The sequence below is a fragment of the Neomonachus schauinslandi genome, chromosome 15 (genome assembly GCF_002201575.2).
Source record: "Neomonachus schauinslandi chromosome 15, ASM220157v2, whole genome shotgun sequence".
Taxonomy (NCBI): Eukaryota; Metazoa; Chordata; class Mammalia; order Carnivora; family Phocidae; genus Neomonachus; species Neomonachus schauinslandi.
The window spans coordinates 57666291-57688707 of record NC_058417.1 but is presented as its reverse complement, the minus strand read 5'-3'; the positions used below and the strand labels follow the sequence as shown (position 1 = coordinate 57688707).

Sequence of the window (22417 nt, the reverse complement as noted above, 5' to 3'; positions counted from 1 at the left end):
AATCCTGAATTCTTGAAACGAGGGATGCAAGGGATGAAGGAGGACAAGGGTAAAATTATTATCACCTCTGTGAAGACAACACGGCGTTCCAGATCCACGGTGCGAAGCTGAGCCTGGAAGAAGTCTGCAAAGGAGTCATGCTGCTGTCTGTGGTAGTATTCCTGCGACAGGGACTGCACGGCAAACAGGCCCAGGGAGGTGGCACCCAGCCGAACCACCGCGTCCGGCGTGGAACAACCCAGGAGCAGCAACTTGGCCTCCTCGGACACCTCCTGGTACAGCTCCTCGGTCAAGGGGCTGCGACCCCGCCTCTTGCTGACCTGGAGCACCACAGAGGCACACGCGTCCGGGTGGTAGCCAATGAAGACTTCAGAAGGGCTGTATTTGTGTCTGGCTACAAACTGCTCTGCTTTCACATCTACAAATCTCTCCACCCAGCTCTTGAGCTCTTCTACGATATTTTTCTGCCACTTCTCCAAAACGGTGTTGATATCCAGATAGTGTTTCTCCAGCCGGTTAATGAGAGGGATGGGAAAATGTTTGTAGACAACGTCTTTCTCTTCAATGACTATCAAGCGGAAGTCTGGGTGAACCCGACATTTGACCCGATGGGTCCCCAGACCAAGGTCCACATACTTCTGGCCTCCGAGGTAGACATAGTACTGATTGAGCGCATCGTAGAGGCTCTCGTAGAGGCTCTGTAGGTTGAGCAGCACCACCATCTTGCCAGTTTCCATGCAGATCTTCACTCGGTTGATATTTCTGCAGACCTGGGTGTACTCTTGGTCCCTGGGAAAGCTGGAACCGAAAATGATCTCTGGCTGCTGGTGCTCCCTGAAGAACGTCTGCTGCAGGACCTGCAGGGCCGAGTAGTTTCTGGTCAGCACAAGCAGGTAGCGGGACTCAGAGTCATCCAGCTCCTTGCCTGACACCTTCTGAAGGTCACTGTACATGTTCTGCTGGATCAGCTGCATGGTGCTGACTTCTTCTGAGCACTTCGCCTCAGGTAAATTGGCTGTAAAAATGTCCAGAGCATGGATGTCATCTTTGCCACTGAAGTTCCGAAGGACAGCTTGTGCAATATCTCGTGGGTAGGGCTCTCTATCAGAAGCCTTTGCCTTGGCGAAGACCATTTTGATTAGGCTATAGTAGTCACGAAGCCCAAAGAATTCCTTGTCTTGCTTCTGACACACTGTTTCATAGGCTCTGGCAAAGGGTGCAAAGTACCCTTGGACTCTTTGTTGAACTAGGGGCTCTGAAGAGCAAATCCCCTTAGCACTCTCTATGAGCTCTTTCTTGTTGGGACTGCCGCGTGACACAAAAATACCCCGGTTCATCTTGGCAGGGTCCAGGGCCCAATTGGAAATGCCTATGAAGCCAACCTTTTTGTGGGGGGCAGGATCATCTTCAATGCATCCGTATTCCAACAGTGGGTGCAGAGCCTTCAGGGGCATTTTAGGCGAGTCTTCTGCCAGTCCAACCTCATCCAACACCACCACAGAGACGTACTGCTGTAGGTCCTTCCCCTGCTGGAAGCGGGCACACTGTCTGAAGGTGCTTATGATGCCTTGGGGGGTAGAGTGTGGGCTGCACTGGAATGATACCAGATGGACCTGCTTCAGGCTCCGGAAGAGGTCCGAGTGAGCTGCTGGGCCTTGCATGGCATCTGCCACGATGGTCTTGGCAAGAGATTTGGAGCTGCCGGGCTTCCCCACCAGGAAGAGGGGAATCTTCAGCTCAATGCAGATAACCATCATGAAGACATTCTCCTTCAAAGCTGAGTTCTTAGCAATGGTTTTCCTTAAAGACACACCATTTAGAAAAAGACCCTGTGTTTGAGTTATCTCCTCCAGAATAACCTTGCTGTCATTATATGGTTCTGGAAAGAGCCTGCAAATGTCTCTCCAGTATGACTCCTTCTGTTCTAAAGAGGCATGATAGCACACCCCGAGGGCTAGCACCAGGGACCAGAGGACAGGATCTCTCTCCAAGTTGTTTTTGCTGACGTGGGACTCCTGGAGAAAGGAATCCAGCTTTGACAGGAGCATCCTACTGTGGCTGTAAAACCATTTGAACACTTGGACACAGCGCTCCACGTCCCTGAGGCTGACAAAGCTGCACTCGTTTACTGTCGTCCTCATGAAACCCTGAGAGGCAGAAAGCACTTCTGTGATCACGCGAGTCTCGTCTTCATCTACACCGATGGAGTCCACCAGCCTCTGCACAATCTGCTGGATGTAGAGCTTTTCGGCGGTGTTATTCAGCTGTCCGAAATCCCACACCAGTGGGATCAGGCTGGGTGGCAGAGCATGCACTCGGTACACCAGCTGCCTCAGGGGGATGGAGCCAAGCCTCTCCGCCGTGTCCTCGGCATTGACCCTGTACCCCAAACCGGCCGACTCCAAACGGCAGATCATCCCCTGTGAGTGCTTCCGGTAAGGGTTGCACGCCGCTATGATATGCAGGCCCGAGTCTTTGGCCAGGGGCTGGCCGCCCACTGTACGATCGCACAGGACTTCCTTGATACAGCTTATGGCTTCGGTTGTATTGGCTTCATCGAAGAACAAGATGGTGTCCAGCTGATGTCGGTCCTTATTGAAGAGAGCAAGTTTCTCTGCCTCCCGGACTTTGGAGTAGATCATCTCTGCAGTGGTTCCTCCATGGACCTTGACCAGCTTCATGGTTTCAGCTTTGGTACCCCCGCGTCGCAGGTCGCTGAGGAATTTAATGAGCCTGGTTTTCCCGCAGCCAGTCTCTCCCATGATGATGACGGGGATCCCACACCGGAACCGCATCTCAATGGCAAGGATCTTCAGCATATTGTCCATTGTGAGCTCGTAAGTTTCATCAGGGTCCATGGGCCACTGGATCCCCAATGCCAGGCAGAGCTTTACAAGTTTCTCATGTCTGGGCAGCTTATCAAAGTCAACATTGAAGGGCACCCTCTGGAGCAACAGCCCCTGGTACAGTTCCATTCCCATGACGTCTTTCTTGATCACCCTCCCACCGGAGATATCGACGGCGTCAAGGCTGCCACTCCCATTGGGCTGGATGTGGAAGCCTATGAAGGTCATGGACGTGTGGTCACCATTGAAGAACACATACGGGTGAGGCTCTGACTCCCATCTCTTCCGGAGAGTGAAAGGGGCTAGGTCTTCTTCCCTGACCCCGTCCATGGTGATGGTGTGCCTCCCTGGGCTTTGATCGGATGTATGAAGTGTCGGTGTGGCGAAATCTCTTGCCATGAAGATCATGAAGGTGACCACAAAGTTCTTGAAGCCTTGCAGTGTGTCTCCAATCACGTCTGGGTTACAGAAGAGGGAGGCCTCACAATCTCTAAGCTGATAATTCAAGAACCCAGCAAAGTTCCGTAGCTCTGACCAGGATGGATTTATCAACCCGCAGTAAATTAGGAAATACTGGAGGCATTCCCCAGGGGTGCCTTCCACGGAGCCTTCCTGGTACCGAAACGTGTCTAGGTTTTGTTTCTCATGGAACCGTTTCAAATATTGGTAAGGCCTCTGGAAAGTCTCGCTGCAGAACACTCTCTGATCCATCCCTGGATCGCTGTAGTTCTCTTTAGGATTCAGCTCCATGTCTATCACTTCTTTGGGAGGCCGGCAGGTGACTTTTGGGAAGACATCGAGAAAACTGAAGTGGGGGGTGTGTGTACTCTAGAAAGCGGAGACATAAATAAAATGGTTATGACTTCACTTCCTAGAAAAGCTTCTGCATTTTAATCCTCCACGCGATCTACACTGGATGGACCCTTTTAAGCACGCACTTTCCATAAATTGGTTTCTGTGGACTCCGTTGTGCACAGGCTGCTCTCCTGTATGTTGAGGCATCATGGGAGCTACCTACTCCACCGTTAGGTCCTTGTCACCCAACTTCCCGAAACAAAATCTCTACTAAGCACGCGTGTTTGTGTGCATGCGTGCACAAGGTTTCCTTTTGTTAAGAAGTGTATATGACAAGAGCCTCTTTCCCATCTTTGCTGGCATTAAGAAGGACGGACTGTGCCCAGCAGATTTACCATGTGCCGAGCACCTCTGGCATCTCACCCAAATAGCATCAATCCCAAATCGAACAAATCAAACTCAAGATACTTCTAACTAGTAAGAGTATTTCTATTCCAGACATCATTAAAAAATAACTGTAAAGATTATTTATCTTTACTACCACGGCAGCCAGTGGGTTCACCGAGGAGAAGTGGGGAGTGCTGGAACAGACACGTGAAAAGGCCCTGGGGTACACACCCGTCTTGAAGGCCTCTTGGGCAGCGCTGGAGCCCTTTCCAGGATTTCAATGATGTATAAATGGCATGAGTTCCGAAACCACATTTTGCCATTTACATCCATTAGGTACCGGAGAATGAGGAGTTTGAAAATGAACACCCAAAGTCCAGTCTGCACCTAGAGACAGAATCACGTGGTTTTGTTAGCACATACACAGAAGACGAGGAGATCTCCCAACCCTGAGGACCACAGTACTCGGTCCTTGGACACGGTGATGCTGAATGTCACACACACAGAGGGAATTCTTGATACGGGGAGGAGGCAGGGTGGGACATGGGGGCCACTCGACTGAAATCCTGGGGCACGTACTGAAGAGGTCACATCGAAGTGGAAGATCGTGGGTCTCGTCCGGCCGTCAGCCTCCAGGAAAGGCAGGAGGGCGTGCAGAACCTGGTTCTCATCCACCTGAGGGTCGATTAGTCGGATCACCTTTAGGGGCACTTTTTTGCCTCTAAGCTTCATTTTCAGTTTTCCATGTAATCTCTCCACATAGAGAGACTTTCCTATAACATTAAAACATGGAAATCAGTGGGTTAAGCGTCTGACTCCTTGATTTCTACTCAGGTCAGGATCCCAGGGTCTTGGGATCGAGCCCCACGTTGGGCTCCTCGCTCAGCGCTGAGTCTGCTTGTCCCTCTCCCTCTGCCCCTACCTCCATGCTCTTCTCTCCGTAAAAAATAAAATCTTAAAAAAATGAAACAAAATAAAATATGGAAATTAGGTGCCAGGGCTGTAGACCAGGAATGAGAGAATCCAGAAAGATTACAAGTCATTTCTCTACGCAAAATTCAGAAGAGAAGCAATGTAACATCACGTTAAAAAATACACTTTTGAACCCTCAGATTTCCTTGCTGCTGCCTGCTCACTATCCTTGCCATCCCCTGGGTGGATGGTGGCAATCCGAATCGAAGGACAGAGGCTGTGCCACCCCCTTCCAGGGGAGGGGAGGTACAGGTTTTCCATGCAGAGAAGGTTGTGCTGTTAAGGGGATAAAGTCAAAAAAAGGGAAGTCAAGGGGCATCTGTTTCTTCCCAAGACAAAGCAATCACACCTCCCTCTGCCCTCAAGACCCACATCAACCCTGAAGTGGCCAACGGAGTTTAAAAGAGAAGGAGTTTCAGAGAAGCCTACTTAGAGGAAGGTGAACTGAGCGTGAAACCCAGGGAGAAAGGGTGTCCCGTTCCAGCACAGGCCCCGACTTACAGCCTCAGAGAATCAAAGCCCCCCCGGGACTCAGTTTCCCCCCCTACAGAGGGCTCCACCTGAGTCGCCCCTGCTGGACAGGGAAGGGCTGTCAGATGGTCCCTGGGACCCAAGGGGCCCACCCACCCCAGGAGCTGTCATTACCAACGCCCGCTCGCTTGGAGGCCACGATCCCCACGCACATCCGGTCCCGGAACACGTCGGCAGCCGATGGTGTGTGCTCGGGGACCTGGAAATGCCGAGCCAGGTAGGCCCGGATGTCCTGGAGGGGCGCCTGGGGGGTGACGAGGACCTTGTACTGGCTGAAGGCCGAGGGCAGGTGGCAATGTTCCCGCTCGGAGTCACAGATCATCACCAGCTGGAAGTCCTCATGGTGCAGCTTCGAGCACAGGCTCAGGAAGAGCGCCTCCACCTGGCAGGCCACCTCGTAGCTCAGCAGGTCCGCGTACAGCAGGCTGTAGACCCCCCGTCCCCGGGAGCCTGGGGTCAGGCAACGGAGCAGGAGCAGTGCCACTTCCTCAAACGTGGTTCCCGGGGTACAGAGCAGCACCTCGTCGAAGGTGGGCAGTGGCTGGTGCGGGGTTTGCATGTAGATGGCCAGGGCAGCCGACAGCACCTCAGAGTGGCCACAGACGAGGAGGTTGGGCTGGCCGGCATGCAGGCCGTTGGGGAGGAGCCGCTCCACAGGACGTCCGCTCATCCAGCCCAGCAGGGCCAGACAGCGGCCGAGGGTCTCCAGGTCCAGGCAGTGAGGCAGGAAGGCGCTCATGCACACCATCGACTGCTCCATGACGGCCCTCAGCTTGCCCTCCAGGCTCAACTCATGCAGGAGCATCAGCTGCAGCCCCTCGACCACCGCGCTCTCGTGCTGCCCGGCAGCCTCACCGGCGGGCCCCTCGAGGGCCTTCGCGACGTCCTTCGGGGTGCAGTTGCCTTTGATGAAGGACAGCATGGTGAGAGCAGCGTTGCTGGGCGTCTGTCTCTTGAGCTCTGTGCTCAGGTACACCAGCTGCTCGGCGGTGTAGTAGTTGAGATAAAAGTGCTTGGCCCGCTTCTCTGCCACGAAGCCCTTCCAGTGGTCCAGGAAGTGCTCCATCTGCCTGCTGATGGCCTCCAACAGCTCGGCCACTGGGCAACTGCCCTTGAGCTGGCTTATGGGCTCCAAGCCGAAGTCCATCCAAACGGAGACGCCTTGCCAGGGGGAGCAGTACACCTTGGCATGCCAGGCCCTGAACAGCATGTTTCCAGCACAGTAAAGGTTGATGAAAGCTTGGACAAGCCTCTGCACATTGCAGAACACCTGTGGCAAATGGAACCAGGAGGCAGGTATCACAGAGCTGCGCCAGAGTTCATACAACCATCCAGAATGACACGAATGCAGATATAACTTGAAGTACTTGGGTTCATGTCTTCCCACTGGTTCCCTGTGTGGCCTTGAGCACACGGGGTAATCACAGAGGCCTTATTTCCCCATTTACATCATCAGCCTCCCACAGGACTCTCTGGTAAGGCTAAAGGATGTCATCATAAAATACAAACAACCTTGAAAGAAAAAACCCATAACAAAGTCCAGAGACTATTATGTCATAAATGGATATTCCTTTATCAACATGGTCACTTTTGATTTCAATGAAGAATAACTATGTAAATCTTTGTGGGTTCCTGCTGATTTACAGAGTGAACGAAGCAAGAGGAGTCTCTTTCTAAGACCTGCCCATGGGGTTATCTCCTCTGCGATTCGGAGGACTCAGGACAATTCGGTCTGTGCATCTTAAGAAGGGACTACCGACCAAAGGGCCTGTTGGAGCTCAGATGTCTCTTGGGGTCAGGAATTGGGGTGATTGCATTCTGCCCACCTGCCGGCTCCCCGCTCCATGGACTTAAAGCAGAATGCTTCCTATCAACTAGTCCAAACTCAAACCCTTCTGACTTTCTCTGGTCACTGGGCAGTGAGAGTCCTCTGCCCAAACATGAGCTCATGACATCTGCTTGGCCCCAATGTCATCACGAGTTCTCACCTTGGAAAATACCTCTACTTGAACGTTGCTGTGATCTTTCTTGCCAGACATCAGCATCAATTTGTTCAAAAGCTCCTTGAGGTCTTCCAAAGAGTAGACTCGCACCTCCTCACGGCCTCCATGGCTCTCGGGCAGGAGCAACTGCAGAACCGTGTCTGGGGAGATCTGTGGAACTGTGTATGCTCAGAGGTCGTTTTTCTGGAGGCAGAACCCCCCCCCCCCCACTCTGCAGCAGCCTGCACATACTACTGCTAGCTGTGCCAGGAGGCAGGGAGGCTCACCTTTTGGCCATCCTTGGGGGCCCGGATCTCATAGATGCCTTTGTCATTGATGGCCGTTGCCAACGACAGGGAAGAGAGTTCTACTGACCCGTGACTTTCCTTCACAGTTTTCAGCCACTCCAAGTTCCTGGCAGAGTCACGCTGTTGGGACGGGAGGGGAAACAGGCCACGGTGTGAGCGACCTTCTTTCTCTTCTTCCTGTGGCTACTCCGTCTCTGCTCCCACGGGGCAAGCCCCCCGTCCCCATCTCCTGCCCGCAGGGGAGGCCTTCCTCACCCACTGCCCTCTCGTTTATCCCTCTCAGTCGCTGTCCCACAGTGTTGCACTTTATGTAATGGGCTGTCTGTGTCCCTCCCAGTGGCCACTGCCCTGGCGAGCACATGGGGGCACGTGGATGGAATGGTGGGAGGGCTTCGTGCTGCCGGGCCCCTAGGCAGGGGTAACGCTGGACAGAGCAGAGCAGTGCGGCCTTACATTCTAAGTATGCTTCTGGGGACCCCAAGTCCAAATGGAAGCACTTGGAGACACTACAACAAAGACTTTTTGTTCGGACATAAGCTTCCAGCAGCAGGAATGGAGCCACCTCTACCTGGTCCTTTTGCTTCTCCTTCCCCCCCCCCCCCCTCCGGTGGATCTGGCGGACATCACTTCTGCGCACTAGCCGCGTGACACAGGATGGGTCTGCTCGGACCCCGGTGCAAATGGTTTACTCAAACTAACATGTTCATTCATTTTTCTGATAAAAAATTAATTTACAAACGGATAGGGGCGCCTGGGTGGCTCAGTCGCTAAGCGTCTGCCTTCGGCTCGGGTCATGATCCCAGGGTCCTGGGATCGAGCCCCGCATCGGGCTCCCTGCTCGGCGGGAAGCCTGCTTCTGCCTCTCCCACTCCCCCTGCTTGTGTTCCCTCTCTCACTGGGTCTCTCTCTGTCAAATAAATAAATATTTTTAAAAATTTACAAATGGATAAAGAAGATGTGGTCCAAATATACAATGAAATATTACTCAGCCATCAGTAGGGATGAATACCCAACTTTTACATCAACATGGATGGGACTGGAGGAGATGATGCTAAGTGAAATAAGTCAAGTAGAGAAGTCAATTATCATATGGTTTCACTTATTTGTGGAACATGAGGAACAGCATGGAGGACATTAGGAGAAGGAAGGGAAAAACGAAGGGGGGGAAATAGGAGGGAGAGACGAACCATGAGAGACTATGGACTCTGAGAAACAGACTGGGGGTGTTAGAGGGGAGGGGGGCGGGGGGATGGGTTAGCCTGGTGATGGGTATTGGGGAGGGCACGTACTGCATGGAGCACTGGGTGTTGTACGAGAACGGTGAAGCGTGGATCACTACATCAAAAACTGATGATGTACTGTATGGTGACTACATAACATAAAATAAAATTAAAAAAGAAAATTAATTTGCAGTGGTGCCTGGCTGGCTCAGGATGCAATTCTTGATCCCAGGGTCCTGAGTTCAAGCCCCATGTTGGGTGTAGAGATTATTTAAAGAAATTTAATTTATACCAATTGTGGAAAACATGGAAAGTACCAAGAAATATACAGAATTTTTTTTTAAGATTTTATTTATTTATTTGAGAGAGAGAATGAGAGAGAGAGAGAGAGAGAGAGCACATGAGAGGGGGGAGCGTCAGAGGGAGAAAGAAGCAGACTCCCCACTGAGCAGGGAGCCCGATGCGGGACTCGATCCCGGGACTCCAGGATCATGACCCGAGCTGAAGGCAGTCGCTCAACCGACTGAGCCACCTAGGCGCCCAAGAAATATTAAGTAACACCACCACTCAGAAAAAAACACTGGTCATATGTTAGTCTTTTTTCCATGTGTGTTTTGCACGGTGGAAATTGCTCTTATTTACGTGAAATTTTGAATCCTACTTTCTAACGTAACAAGGGAAAGAAAGCATTTCCACATACGAAGGAAAACTGGTTTTAAACATCATTTTAACATGTGCCACACAGGTCGGGTGACTTGTAGTCCTGCCCCTCGTGATGGCGAACAACCCGGTGTGCAGCTTTGTGTGCTTGGTCGGATGAAGCCAGAAGGGAGACTTACCAGTTTATAGGGCAGGTGCAGGTCATTCTCCAGGGCCTTCCACAGTTCTTCGAGATGCATCATGAACTCGTCAAATCCTGCACTCACATCCAGCTTATATAGCAGCGATGCATAGCCCTGCACGGCGTCGTGGAAACAGGCCACCCGGTCCACGTCGATGTCATTCTCCCCCGCGGAGATAGAGGCCAGGTCCACAAATACCTTCAGCTCGTTGATGCCTTGGGGCGAGGAGAGACAGGTGAGCGCCTGGGGGCTCCGGGATGATCCCACACTCAGACCTCAAACAAGAACACTTAGGCTATAAATGGATAGTGATGGATTTTTAGGGTCTGATCCACTTTCTGCTTTTAGTACAAATCTGGGGCCGTGTTTCCTTTGCTGTTGATGTTGACACCACTGGCCAACGCCTGGCCCTTACAAAGCAACAGCAACATCCGGACACGGCACAAGGCTTCCGTGCACTTTGTTGCGTATAAGCCACACAACATCGCTGTTTAATACAAAAAGAAATGGGCTCAGCTGGTAAATGCTATGTTGACATTAACTATAAAGAAATGGAGATAATCCTCTTTGGACTACTTACTGATCAAAGGATGTGCATCAAAGTGGGCCAAGGAACCCAGAGTTGAAAGTACTGAGCATCCGGATGAGAGACAGCACCCCCTCCCTGCATACCAGTATGCCTGCCGCCCCTTTCCTGCTTCTTCCACCTGTCTTCCTTACCTCTCCTCCCCGCCGTGCAACCCCTCCGCCAGAGGCACCTAAACCACAGGACAAAAAAGGCTTCCAAGCCCTTGGCCAAAAAAAGAAGTGCACATAACACTGATGAGCTGATGTAATGAAATCTCTTCCGTGGACAAGAGCTTACCTTATTTTCTAGTTAAAATCAACCAGGGGAAAAAGCTAAAGGGGACAAGATTTGTAAGAAAATGATACCCAACTGTTCACAGCAAGCCTCCAGAGTGGGGGCAAAAAGTAGCCAAGGGAAGTTTTTATGCCGGAACATATGAAATACTGCCCTGAGGCCCATTCTACCAACGATCGAGGAGGCACACACTGCACAGCTACGGAAGGGATGCAGACAGCACGTCTGTTCTCTACACAGCCCGTGATCAAGGGGAGGGACTGCCTGTAAGTTTATGGAACCCCCCGTGAGCCATCTCAACACTCTCTCCCGACTCCCAGCAACCTCAATGACCGGCTGTACCTCCAAGAGCCTCCCGGACCCAGCTGATGAACTCCTTGCTCAGGGACAGCTCACTCAGACACCGGGACCGGGTCTCGCTGATGTCCTGCAGCAGCTTGTTGGCATGGATAAGCTGCTTGCTGATCCGCTCCAGCTTCTCATGGTGATATATATCAAAGTTGTCAGTCTGCAAGACAGAGCTCTACTGTGGGCTGGACCTGGTTACCTGGAACCCTGGAGTCCAAGCAGCAGCACTGACCATCCCAAAGACCCCGTCCCACTCTTCCTGGACTTGCAGCAGCTGAAGGCAGGTGCACGAAGCTCCTGACCGGGAGTTCGGACGCTAGAGCCCCCACTGCCATCTCCCCATCGATCCACAGTAGCTACTATTCCGCCATACCTGGCAGTCCGCAAAGCAACTTACACAAGAACTCTGCCGGGTGCATATTGTTACTTTTCCTATTTTATGGGTAAAGAAGTGGAGGCCCAGAGCAGTGACCTACTTGAGAACACGCTGCTGGGATCTAAGCCTAGGTGTGCAGAATTCCAAATTTTGTGCTAAATTTTCACCATCTTCACATCTACATAACATAGATCATGGGATACCTTATAAATCCTCGCCTGAAGGAACACAAAGCAAAGTCCCTGCTTCCTCACCATAGCAGAGGCGGCTTACTGTGTACCACTCCTTGCCAGCACTAGCAGATGTGAACGCAGAGGGGGCAAAACAAACCCAGCTCTTGCCTCTCCAGCCTCTCTCTAGCCTGATGAAACCAGATGACTCATTCCAAATCCTTGGCTACCAGAAGAGGGTCACTGCACATTCCCAAATTCTTGTCCCTCATGGCCACCTGAGAAAATGCTCACTCGCCAGGAGTGCGTGCACTGCTTATAAACAGGTAGAAACGAAGCCCTTGGCATGATCAGGCATCCGGCGAGATGCAACAAGAACTCCTGGGGGAAGCTGTGAAACCATCCTGTCCAGCTCCCAAAACCCGGAGAGCCCATGGGAGCCCCCCACCCCCCACCCCATGGGTCCCTGGCAAATAACTTACAAAGTTTAACAAAGTGTGCAGAACACCAAAGTCACCGGTCAGGCCCAAATTCTCCTTGACCTTCAAGATGACCTTGGCTGAGCTGACAGCCTGGTTCAGGTGATGGTACTCCCTGATCTGCCCAACGCGATCCCTGATCCAGTCCTGTTGGTCGCTGGGGTCCAGGACACACATAAGACGGAGTTCGGTGTCGAGGCGGCTGTAGTTATTCACAAAGTCCTTGAAGGTGGTGTCGACCTCCTGAAAGGTGATCTCTCCTGACCTCAGATCCTCATATAGTTTCATAAACCTCTTGAAACAAGGGAGAAACAGATATCCATAGGCCTCCTCAGGCTGAAAAATCTGCCTTTCCAGCTCTTCCTCGGGCTCACTCAGCACTTCTGCGGCGTCTTCCCAGAAGACCTGGAAGATGTGGCTCTCCTTTAGCTGCTCCATCTTTTCGGCCATCTCTTGGACTTGGGGGCTCAGGTTGTAATGCGTTGTCCTCTTCACGTCCGGGGAGCTGGGTGACAACCTCACTGTCACGGCGTCACTCAGTCTTTTACTGCCGAGATCTTCCAAGTGTCTTTCTGCCATCTCTTCCACATCCACTTTGAAACCATAAAGAACATCAGAAGTCAAACCTCTACTGGCCACACCACTGTATTTTATTTTCCACATACCTACTGTCCTTGCTGCTCATAAGAAAACTCACGTGAACACACTTGCTGGCATTTCTCCTAAGAACCCACTTATCTCCCCACCAGCCCCCACCCAACTCCCAGCTTGTTCATGAATTTTCACAACAAAGCAAGCATGGTCACTTCTGGGCAGGGATGACAGCATGGACACTGCCTGCTTCACTCCCTCCCCACATCCCGCACTTCAGGCCAGAACAGACATGGTCTTGGAAAAGTCATAAGCCAGCTGGGCTGGGAGGAGCAGAAAAGGGTGGCGGGGGGGGGGGGGGGCGGCGGGAGTTGAAAAGCAGATGTGCAGCAGTGGCCAAGGCCAAGCTGGGCCCCAGGACGTGGAACCCCAGCCCGCAGCAGGGAGGCTGGGAGTCAGCCAGGTTCCTGACACAGGATTCCCAGCAGCAGACACACTGGTTGTACGGCTGCTGGAGGTAGGGAGCTGGTGAGGAAGTGAGGAGGCCTGGCTTGAAAGGCTGGAGAAGAGGTCTGACTTTCTTGCCCACCCCATTCTAGATAGCAGGCCAGCCGCCCTTTCCACACCAGCAAGGGACAGCTGCTAATGTGGAGGGTGCTCTGTGGCCACCAAGCTGGCTAGCCCCAGAGAAGACCTAACGTGTCCACCACAGGGCTAGCTGCACCACCCTCAGGGTCTTCCATGGGTTTGCTGGGTCCCCCTCTTTGTACAGACGGAAAAAGAATTCCCAGTCATATGTGAAAAATCTTTTACATGAAAGACAGATATGAAAACATAGCAACATAAAGACAACTCGGAGGAAACAGGAAACTCTGGGAGTAGAAGACCAGGAAACCTCTAGGGGTGCCTAGGTGGCTCAGTTGGTTGAGCTCTAACTCTTGATTTCAGCTCAGGTCATGATCTCAGGGTCGTGAGATCGAGCCCCGTGTCAGGCTCCACACTCAGCGGGGAGTCTGCTTGGGATTCTCTCTCTCCCTCTGCCCCTCCCCCTGTTCTCTCCCTCTCAAGTAAATGAGTAAATCATAAAAAAAAAAAGACAAGAAAGAACTCTAAACCAAAAATGCCAATAATCTCAGAAAAATAAGACACTACAGTTGTGAACAAGAACAGGATAGTATAAAAAAAGGTCATTCAGAGAAAAAGTTGCTCCCGTAAATCAAATACTCACGTGAAGTGAAACGAGAAACACAATGGCAAGGTTGATGGTTATGTTGCAGAAATTTCTCCGAAAGCAGAGCGGAAACCAAAGAGACAGGCAACAGAAGAGGAAGTTAGGGAAGTTCGACGGCCACCCCAGGAGGTCTGGCACCCAACGATGTGCATTTCCATGAGAGAAAAAACTAACCACTTAAAGAACTCAGGAGAATTGCCCAGGAGTCAAGGATGTGGATTTCTGGACCAGAAAGACCCATCCCATTATGTCCAATACGGTGGATGGAAACCAACCCTGACCAAGGTACATCATTATGAACTTTCAGAAGAGTGGGGGACCAAAAAGATCTGGAGAGCCTCCAGAGAGAGTAAGCATGCCACACACACAGGATCAATAGTGAGAATCGCATGTGAATTCTCACACCGGGACGGTGCAGCAACATGTCCAAGATCCTGCAGGATTTCTGCTCTGTAATTCTGCCTGGCCCAGGCATTACCCTGGCACAAGGGCAGACATCCTCAGATGCGCAAGGATTCGAGATGTGTTCCCTCTCTCGGGAGTGAGCAGGGGACAGAGAACTCGTTCCACTAAAACACAGGAGTGAAAGACAGGAGAATCATGGGGTCTGGGAAACAGATCTAACTGGGGAGAGATGTAAAGGAAACCCTTAGGATGGCGAAGGAAGATTCTAGAAGTACAGCCCTCCAGTCTGGGGAGAATCCTTCTGGAAGATCTAACTGATTGTTCTGTAAGGAAATCCACACAGTTGGTAAAGAGCCAGGGGTTGAATTGAAAACAAAGCATAGGAGAAGACGAGAATTTTAATTCCAGAGACAACAACGCTGGTGCAAGAAACATAAAACAACGATGGTCTATTTCACGGCTTGGTTGTGAATGGTGTATTTACACAGACGTGATCATAGACCTGAATGGTGATCTGACTGACACTCTGACAGGACCGGGAATGGAGGGAGGCTGGAAGGGGTGCGTGCGTGTGCGGGGCCTGGAGAAACAGAGACCCAGCCCTCATGTTCCACGGGGACTGATGCTTCAGCCTGAACGGTGAAGGGGACGTCTAGGCGCGCCATGCAGGGGCATGGGGATAAATACCAAAAAGAATAAGGAGGTGCGTGCGTGTGACTTGCCTCCCCCGAGGCTGCCGTGTGACTCGTGTTCACTGTCTGGTCCTCTGACCCTTCCCCCCTGGGGGTCCCTCAATGTCGTTCGTGTTAACTCTTAGGAGTATCACCTTTTATCAGATGTTTCACCTGCTCACACAACCTCAGGAGACTGTCCACACATGTCTTCTCTCTCATCAGAAATTTCAGCTCATCCTCTCTCCAGTCCAGCACTTCCTTCATGTTGTGCTTTTTCTCTTGGGGTAAAAGACCTTTTCTCTCTGGAAGAAAAAAGGAACCCAGGAGAACAAACAAGCAGAGCCTTTTCCGTGCAACTGTCTCCGCCACAGCCCTTTGAAGATGCTCCACGTTCACGGCTACGGGGAGGGACAAGGGGGCTGTGTGCACAGCCCCACGGGCAAGATGCCTATGAGCTCGGCCGCGTGGAGAGAGACAGAGCGGGTCTTACTGGGTCACCATCTCCTCACTTTCCCACTGTTTTCCGGAGCATGAGAAACCATCCCCTCTCCACTTACTGACAGGAAGAGCCACTCATCGTAAAGATGACAAATGTCTCCCCTCTACAAAATACACAGGCAAGTGCAGTCATTGCCCGCTAACCTGAAGCCCAGACCCCACTCGGATACTTACTTATCTGCCAGATTTCCAGAAACCGAACTGTGCACTTCGTGATGAGCTCCAGTTGTCCAACTAAAATGGTGCCATTCAGGAGGTCCCCACTGACTTTCGTGAACACAGAGTCGGCGATAGCCAACAGCCTCTTGCTGTCCTCAGTAACATTGGCTAATATCTTCTCATCGGTTCCTGATCAGGTGGAGAACAGAGTTAAAACGGTGGGTGCCCGCTTCTCCCCCCGATTCTGAGAAGCACGGGGGTCGGTCCCCAACAGCCTCCTCATTGTTCTGCCCCCACTTCCACACAAGACAAGTGAAGGTCACTCTGTGTCTCCAGATGTGCTTCTCCCTTCACTCGATTCTGCTTTTGCCTGGAAAGCTTCCCAATGACCTTGTTCACGAAGAGGACTCCTCCCATGGCGGGAATCAGCCAGGAGAGCCACATTGCTTGGGGTTTTAAAACCTGGGGCCCCCTCAGCATGCTGAATATCATTCTTTTTTTTTTTTTAAAGATTTTATTTATTTATTGGAGAGAGAGAGAGTGAGAGAGAGCACGAGAGGGGAGAGGGTCAGAGGGAGAAGCAGACTCCCCACCGAGCAGGGAGCCCAACATGGGACTCGATCCTGGGACTCCAGGATCATGACCTGAGCCGAAGGCAGTCGCTTAACCAACTGAGCCACCCAGGCGCCCTGCTGAATATCATTCTTAAACCACTTGTCTCCTCTGCGTGCCCCCAGCTGGAGAATCCGTGCAGGGGAAGAGTGGCTGCACTCGAACCCAGTGAGGGTGACCCAGATGGTTTTAAGGGGGCGTTTTCACAGCACGTGGAAACAGAGAAACATCAATGTGAGGGTTTGATTCTCTGCACACCTTGGCTCTCTGGCAAAATTTTGAATTTGAATTTTAAGATCAATCTAGAAGACAAGAGTTTTTAAACAGGTTTAGTTCAACCACCAGAAGTTTTCCCTCTGAGTAATTTTAGGGTTGCACGGCATGATGAGAAGACCAGAGTTCTCTGTGCCATTAAAAGCACATGCACCAGCTTTGTTCATAATTGCAAATTCCTGGAAGCACCGATATGTCCTTCAGTGGGTGAATGGACAAACTGTGGTCCATCCAGACGATGAAATATTATTTGGTGATAAAAACAAAGGCGCTTTGAGCCACAAAAGACATGGAGGAAACTTAAATGCACATCACTGACTGAAAGAAGCCCGTCTGAAGAGGCCAGAGACTGTACGACTCCAACTGGAGGACGTTCTGAGAAAGGCAGAGCTACAGGGAGGCGTGGGGGAGGGGTGAACAGGTGCAGCGCGGGGCATTTTTAGGGCAGTGAGACTATTCTGTAGGATATCCTACTGGTGGACACACATTGTACATTTGTCCAAACCCACGGAGTGTACAACACCAACCGTGAACCCTAACGCAAACTGTGGACTTCAGTTAATAATTGTGTCAATATTGGCTCCTCAGTTATAACCAATGTCCCACACCACATTAAGACATATTTTAATAGCAGGAAAAACTGTGTGTCGGGGGCAGGGAGGTACAAATATGTGAACTCTGTACATTCTGCTTAATTTTCCTGTAAATTTACAGCTGCTCAAAAAGTGTCTATTAATTTTTAAAAACACAAATGTAATCTTTTCAAGTGAGTAGCTTTCAACAATGTACATTAAAATCCCACATCCATGATCTTACTTTATCCCTACCACACCCACATGCAAGGAACTCAGCTTTTTTTTGGCTGTCCCTGTCATCTGATGGAACAGAGACTCCAAAATCATCTCACTGGGATTTTTAGTTCTAAATCCAGTGCTTTCCCACTAAATCTGAATCTGACGACTTACAAACTGTAATGTGATGTTTTTGGGGCAATACATATCTCCCCCTCTTTGATCACAAAATACTCAGGCGGTGCGGGGGTGGGGGCGGAAGAAACAGATGGTACTTAGTCTTTGGTCAAAAGTCGACAATATAGGATCGGACATTGACGCTGATCCCAGACTAACAGAGGGGTTTCTCCAGCCAGACACACGTGGGTTTGAATTTTAGTCCTTGATACTTATCCCTGAGACCTTGGGTAAGCCACATTACACCCCCATCTGAAGAACAGGGATCTTCCAGGACTGTGTCAGGGAACCTATGTTGGCACGGTAGCTGGGGCATGGCCAGCATTCAGAGAAGGGTGGCTTTTGGGGTTAGTGGGTTTTATTTTCAAAGGTTTATTTTATTTATTTATTTGACACAGAGTGAGACAGGAAGAGAGGGAACACAAGCAGGGGGAGAGGGGGAGGGAGAAGCAGGCTTCCCACTGAGCAGGGAGCCCGATGTGGGGCTCGATCCCAGGACCCTGAGATCATGACCTGAGCCGAAGGCAGATGCCTAATGACTGAGCCACCCAGGCACCCCTGGGGTTAGTTCTTATTCACAGTGTAGGATATTCTGAATCCCCCTGGGTTCCTCCATCAGGTCTGCTTCCTTTGTCGAACATCAACACATCCTAATGAAGTACCAGGTCATAGTCTGTTCCCCTACCCCGGGGGTCGGGCAGACACAAGCAGACACAGCAAGCGTTCCCAGCACCCCATACAGACGTACCACACAACCTGAAGAGATGCTTGATGTCCGGCCATGTGAGCAGGTGCTTTAAAACCTCATCCAGGTCATCTACGGCCTCCCCGTTGTTTCTCGGCCAGGACTTAGTGATCACAGCCGACACAAGAGTGCCAAATTTCCGCAGGTCATGAGAAGAGATTCTCTCAAGAATACTGGTCTGAGACTATAAGATAATGAACAAAGAGAGAGAGATGGAGGAGGGTTTTTTTATTGGTTTGCTTTTGAATAACATAATAAATCTCTCATCCAAAAGCACTCCAGAAATCCTTTGTGAATAGTTTAACAGAGTCTCAAAAAAAAGCAAGAGAATAAAATACTTCACTTTTTCCAAGACATTCCCGTTTCCCTGTGTGTTGACTCCTCATGTGACGGGTAGCAGAGACATGGAGATGTGCACTCACATACACACAGATGTGGAAACAGGCGCGCAAAGACACACACAGACGCGCCTGCAGGCCACAGCCCCTCTCCTTCTGGCTCACCGTCACTTTCTATGTTTTTCCTGGACTTACCATGAAAAACACCAACCATAATAATATGTGTAAACCATTGGTACACACACACTCTGTCATAAACCCTAACTCTAAACTGTCATTCTTTTAAAGCCTGCCTACACACAGCACATATGTTTCAATTCTCCACCAAGAGATAAAATGTCCTCCCCCTTCTTTAGGTTCAAAGTTTGTACAAAAAGTTTTGGTAACTTGTAAAAAAAAATAGGGTTAGTTTATAAGAGATACGTATAAGGAGGATCATACACCGTGACCAAGTGGGATTTATCCCCAGGAGGCAGGGTTGGTTTAACATAAAGAATTTGTTAACATGGGGCCGCGGGTGGCTCAGTCGTTAAAAGAGTCTGCCTTCGGCTCAGGTCGTGATCCCGGGGTCCTGGGATCAAGCCCCACATGGGGCTCCCTGCTCTGCGGGAAGCCTGCCTCTCCCTCTCCCTCTGCCCCTGCTCGTACTCTCTCTCTCTCTTTCTCTCTCTCTCGGAAATGAATAAACAAAATCTTAAAAAAAAAAAAAAAAAGACTTTGTTAGCGTGATACATCATATCTAGGGAAAAGGGGGGGAAATCACAGGCTCGTCTCCGGCGACGCAGAAACCTTCCACACAACATCCCATGCCATCTGGGATAAATCTCCCAATGAAGCAGAAACAGGAGGAGCATCCTCGACCTGACGAAAGGCTCGTGCGGAAAGCCCCCGGCTAACCAACGACGCGCTCGGGGTGAAGGACCGAGGGCATCCTCCGGAGATGGGGAGCCACACGAGGACGTCTGCCCCGGGGCTTCGAATCAGACCAATTAACAAGAACAAGATACAGACGCACCCGGATCATCCGGGTCGGAGAGGAAGAAGTAAAACTACTCCCAGCAGCTATGACGGGATCTCACGTACAGAAAACCCTAGAGCCCGAGGCTGTTCCTAAGAGGCCGTGTGTGCGGCAGAATCACTTCCCGCTTTGCGAGAAGACCCTCCCCGCAAGTGAGTCGACAGAGTCTTTTCAACTTCGTCCATTCTCTTCCGTAAATGTTCCGCCGGCCTGTGGACGGTTCCACCGCACGCCGCCAGCGGTAACACAGGCCCACAGCAATGACCCGCTTGCCCTCCGAGCTCACCCGCGAGCGGCTGGGGCTGACGGCGCAGCACCTGTGGCTGACGGCGCAGCACCTGTAGCAGCAGGAAGCTGGGCGGCATCTCAGGGAGGCCGTCGGGGACACCGACCTGCAGAACCCTTCCCCTAGGCCGGGAGGCGGATGCCCCGTGCCCATGCCTGCGCTGGCAGCGGGGCCCAGGACCAGCGGGGCTCAGCACCCGGCCCCCAGCTCGGGATGTCAAGACCGCGGGGAACCCAAACGCGTCCCCGGGCGAGAGGGGTGGCTCACCCGGCAGGCTGTGCTCACTGCTTCAATGACACACTTCTCGAAGCATTTCGACACGCTGTCCTCTAGGCCCGTGGCATCCCAGTGGGGGCTGCAGAAGGCGGAGATCTGGACGAGAGGCTTCTCCTGCGAGAACAGTGAGCGCTTTGGGGGCTGCACTCTTAAACACTCTGGGCAGTAAGAACATTATTCTCTACTTTCCCCACACTGCAGCGGGTCCCCATTATTCCACCTTCCACCCCGCACTGACCGTGTCCCCCGCGGGGCCCCTCTAACTGTAGCCATGACACAAACAAGACTCCCAGTTCAGAGTCTCCCTTCCTACCCTGCAGAAAAAGCGCCTGGCCCCCGCAGCTTGCAAAAACAGGTAAATTTTGAAAAATAAGTGATTTGCCCTTGTTTCTACTTCTCTAAAAAGCATCATTTAATAGTTACATATAAACATCGCCTATCATGTAAAAACAAACCCTAATTTTCCTAGGGTCACAAGCTTTAACTAAAAACGAAGAACACTTGTTTCCTCATTTGTCACTGGGTTAAGGCTTCTGTCACCAACAAGCCACTTGGAGCTACTGCATATGGGGGGCTTTACTCCCCATACCTAGGGTTTCCCTGGTGGCAAGACCCCGTTCCCTTCTTCTTCACTGGAATATCATCTTTGGTCAAAGATGGATCAAAAATGCAAGGTCATACTGACCCAATGCCCTGCGCACACTAGGGCTATCCATTCAAATGCACCGTTCTATCTGTAGGTTGTTACAGATGGTCTGGCTTCATCAAAATGCCTCCTGAAAAGAACATCCTGACTTCTGGTACCTGTTTGATTCTCCCTTCCAAGTCCCCCATCAAGAACTCCTTCCAGCCATACTCCACGGGGAAGCTTATTTCCGCCAGCCGTCTCCAGACCTGCAAAGCCCACATGTCAGTGACAGCCACATGACAACTAAGTGCCATGATGAATTCTATGAAAAAGGAAAGACTATTATGGCAGTTCCAGGGGTGATGGGCACCTGGGTTTTGAGCCTGTCTTTGTCCCTGGTGAGCTGTGTCAGTGGCGAGTCAGAGCCACCCACCCTAGCCTTTGAGAAGGACCAGGCAACCAGGAGGGTCCTTCTACCGTGTAACTGGTTTTTATTCTGAAAGTATTTCTCTCCCTTGCTGTATTTCAAAAACCTTCGAACATACAAAAACAGTTACAAGAATGGCCCAATGACACCCATATTTCTTCAGCTGGATTCCCCAGGTGCTAATACTCAACAGCTACTTCCTCTCTTGTGCTCTCTCTGTAAGAAGCGCTTCCTCTGCAGAACCACTGGAAGAGGAGAGGTGCAGGTACCACGCCATGTGGCCCTGAAAGCCTCGGGCAGGCATCTCCAAACACCGTGGCCCTTCTGCTGCACGATCACGATCCACGTGCCACACTCAGGGCACTTCATGTCAGTGGGACCCAGTTCTCTGATGGGGGCGCTGTCCACACTCTGCTGTCCTGCAGACTGTCTCCTGACCTGATCTGGCTCATAATTCTCCCGGGAGGAGATCCAGATTTGATTTTTTTGGGCAGGAGCACTATGAAGTTGAGCCATATTGAAAACGTATTTTTGTAGGTCAGGCGGGGTCGAGAGTCAGCACCTTCCCACAGCTCGCCTGAGACCTCGGGAGTGCTGTCGCATCAGAGACGTGCAGAAGGCCATGAGACCCCTGTCCCGTCAGGGCTGCCGGCCAGGGCTGCCGGATTTCTCTTCTCCTTTTCTCCTTTGCGTTAAATGGTCATCTGTGGCAGGCTACGCTGGATATCCTGCTCCTTCACACTCCTATGCACTGAGTTCACCCATGGATGAATCTTGCCTAAGTCCACTACTCCTGCCGTGTTACAGAATGAAGGGTGTTTTTTGTTTTCTTTTGTTTTTTTAAGTAGGCTCCATGCCCAATGTGGGGCTTAAACTCACGACTCTGAGGTAGAGACTCACTCTATGGACTGAGCCAGCCAGCTGCATTCTTCATTAAAAAAAAAAAAAAAAAAGGACAGTCAGTTAAGCATCTGGCCCTTGATTTTGGCTCAGGTCATGATCTCAGGGTCATGAGATCGAGGTCTGAGTCAGGCTCCACACTGGACATGGAGACTGCTTAAAAAAAAAAAATGAAACCAAAAAAAAATGAAGGTTTTCGTTCTCTCCCCCCCTCCTTTTTTTCTGTAAACAAGTATCAATGACTTGTAATCCAGTAATGGTGTTACTCAT

At 51.1% G+C, this 22417-nt stretch overlaps 1 protein-coding gene across 1 annotated transcript in view; it reads right to left on the bottom strand.

The window, feature by feature from the left end:
- Positions 1-22417, bottom strand: part of RNF213 (ring finger protein 213) — a 101454-nt gene that overhangs the window by 45315 nt on the left and 33722 nt on the right. Inside the window, exons 16-29 of the mRNA XM_044921405.1 lie at positions 20997-21086; positions 20184-20306; positions 18278-18458; positions 15692-15865; positions 15172-15321; positions 12122-12711; positions 11088-11253; positions 9881-10098; positions 7801-7941; positions 7520-7684; positions 5646-6801; positions 4608-4801; positions 4258-4415; positions 66-3672 (exon numbers count right to left, since the gene is read on the bottom strand). Of these exons, the coding sequence (XP_044777340.1) occupies positions 66-3672; positions 4258-4415; positions 4608-4801; positions 5646-6801; positions 7520-7684; positions 7801-7941; positions 9881-10098; positions 11088-11253; positions 12122-12711; positions 15172-15321; positions 15692-15865; positions 18278-18458; positions 20184-20306; positions 20997-21086 (7113 nt within the window). The remainder of the gene's footprint in view (positions 1-65; positions 3673-4257; positions 4416-4607; positions 4802-5645; positions 6802-7519; positions 7685-7800; positions 7942-9880; positions 10099-11087; positions 11254-12121; positions 12712-15171; positions 15322-15691; positions 15866-18277; positions 18459-20183; positions 20307-20996; positions 21087-22417) is intronic.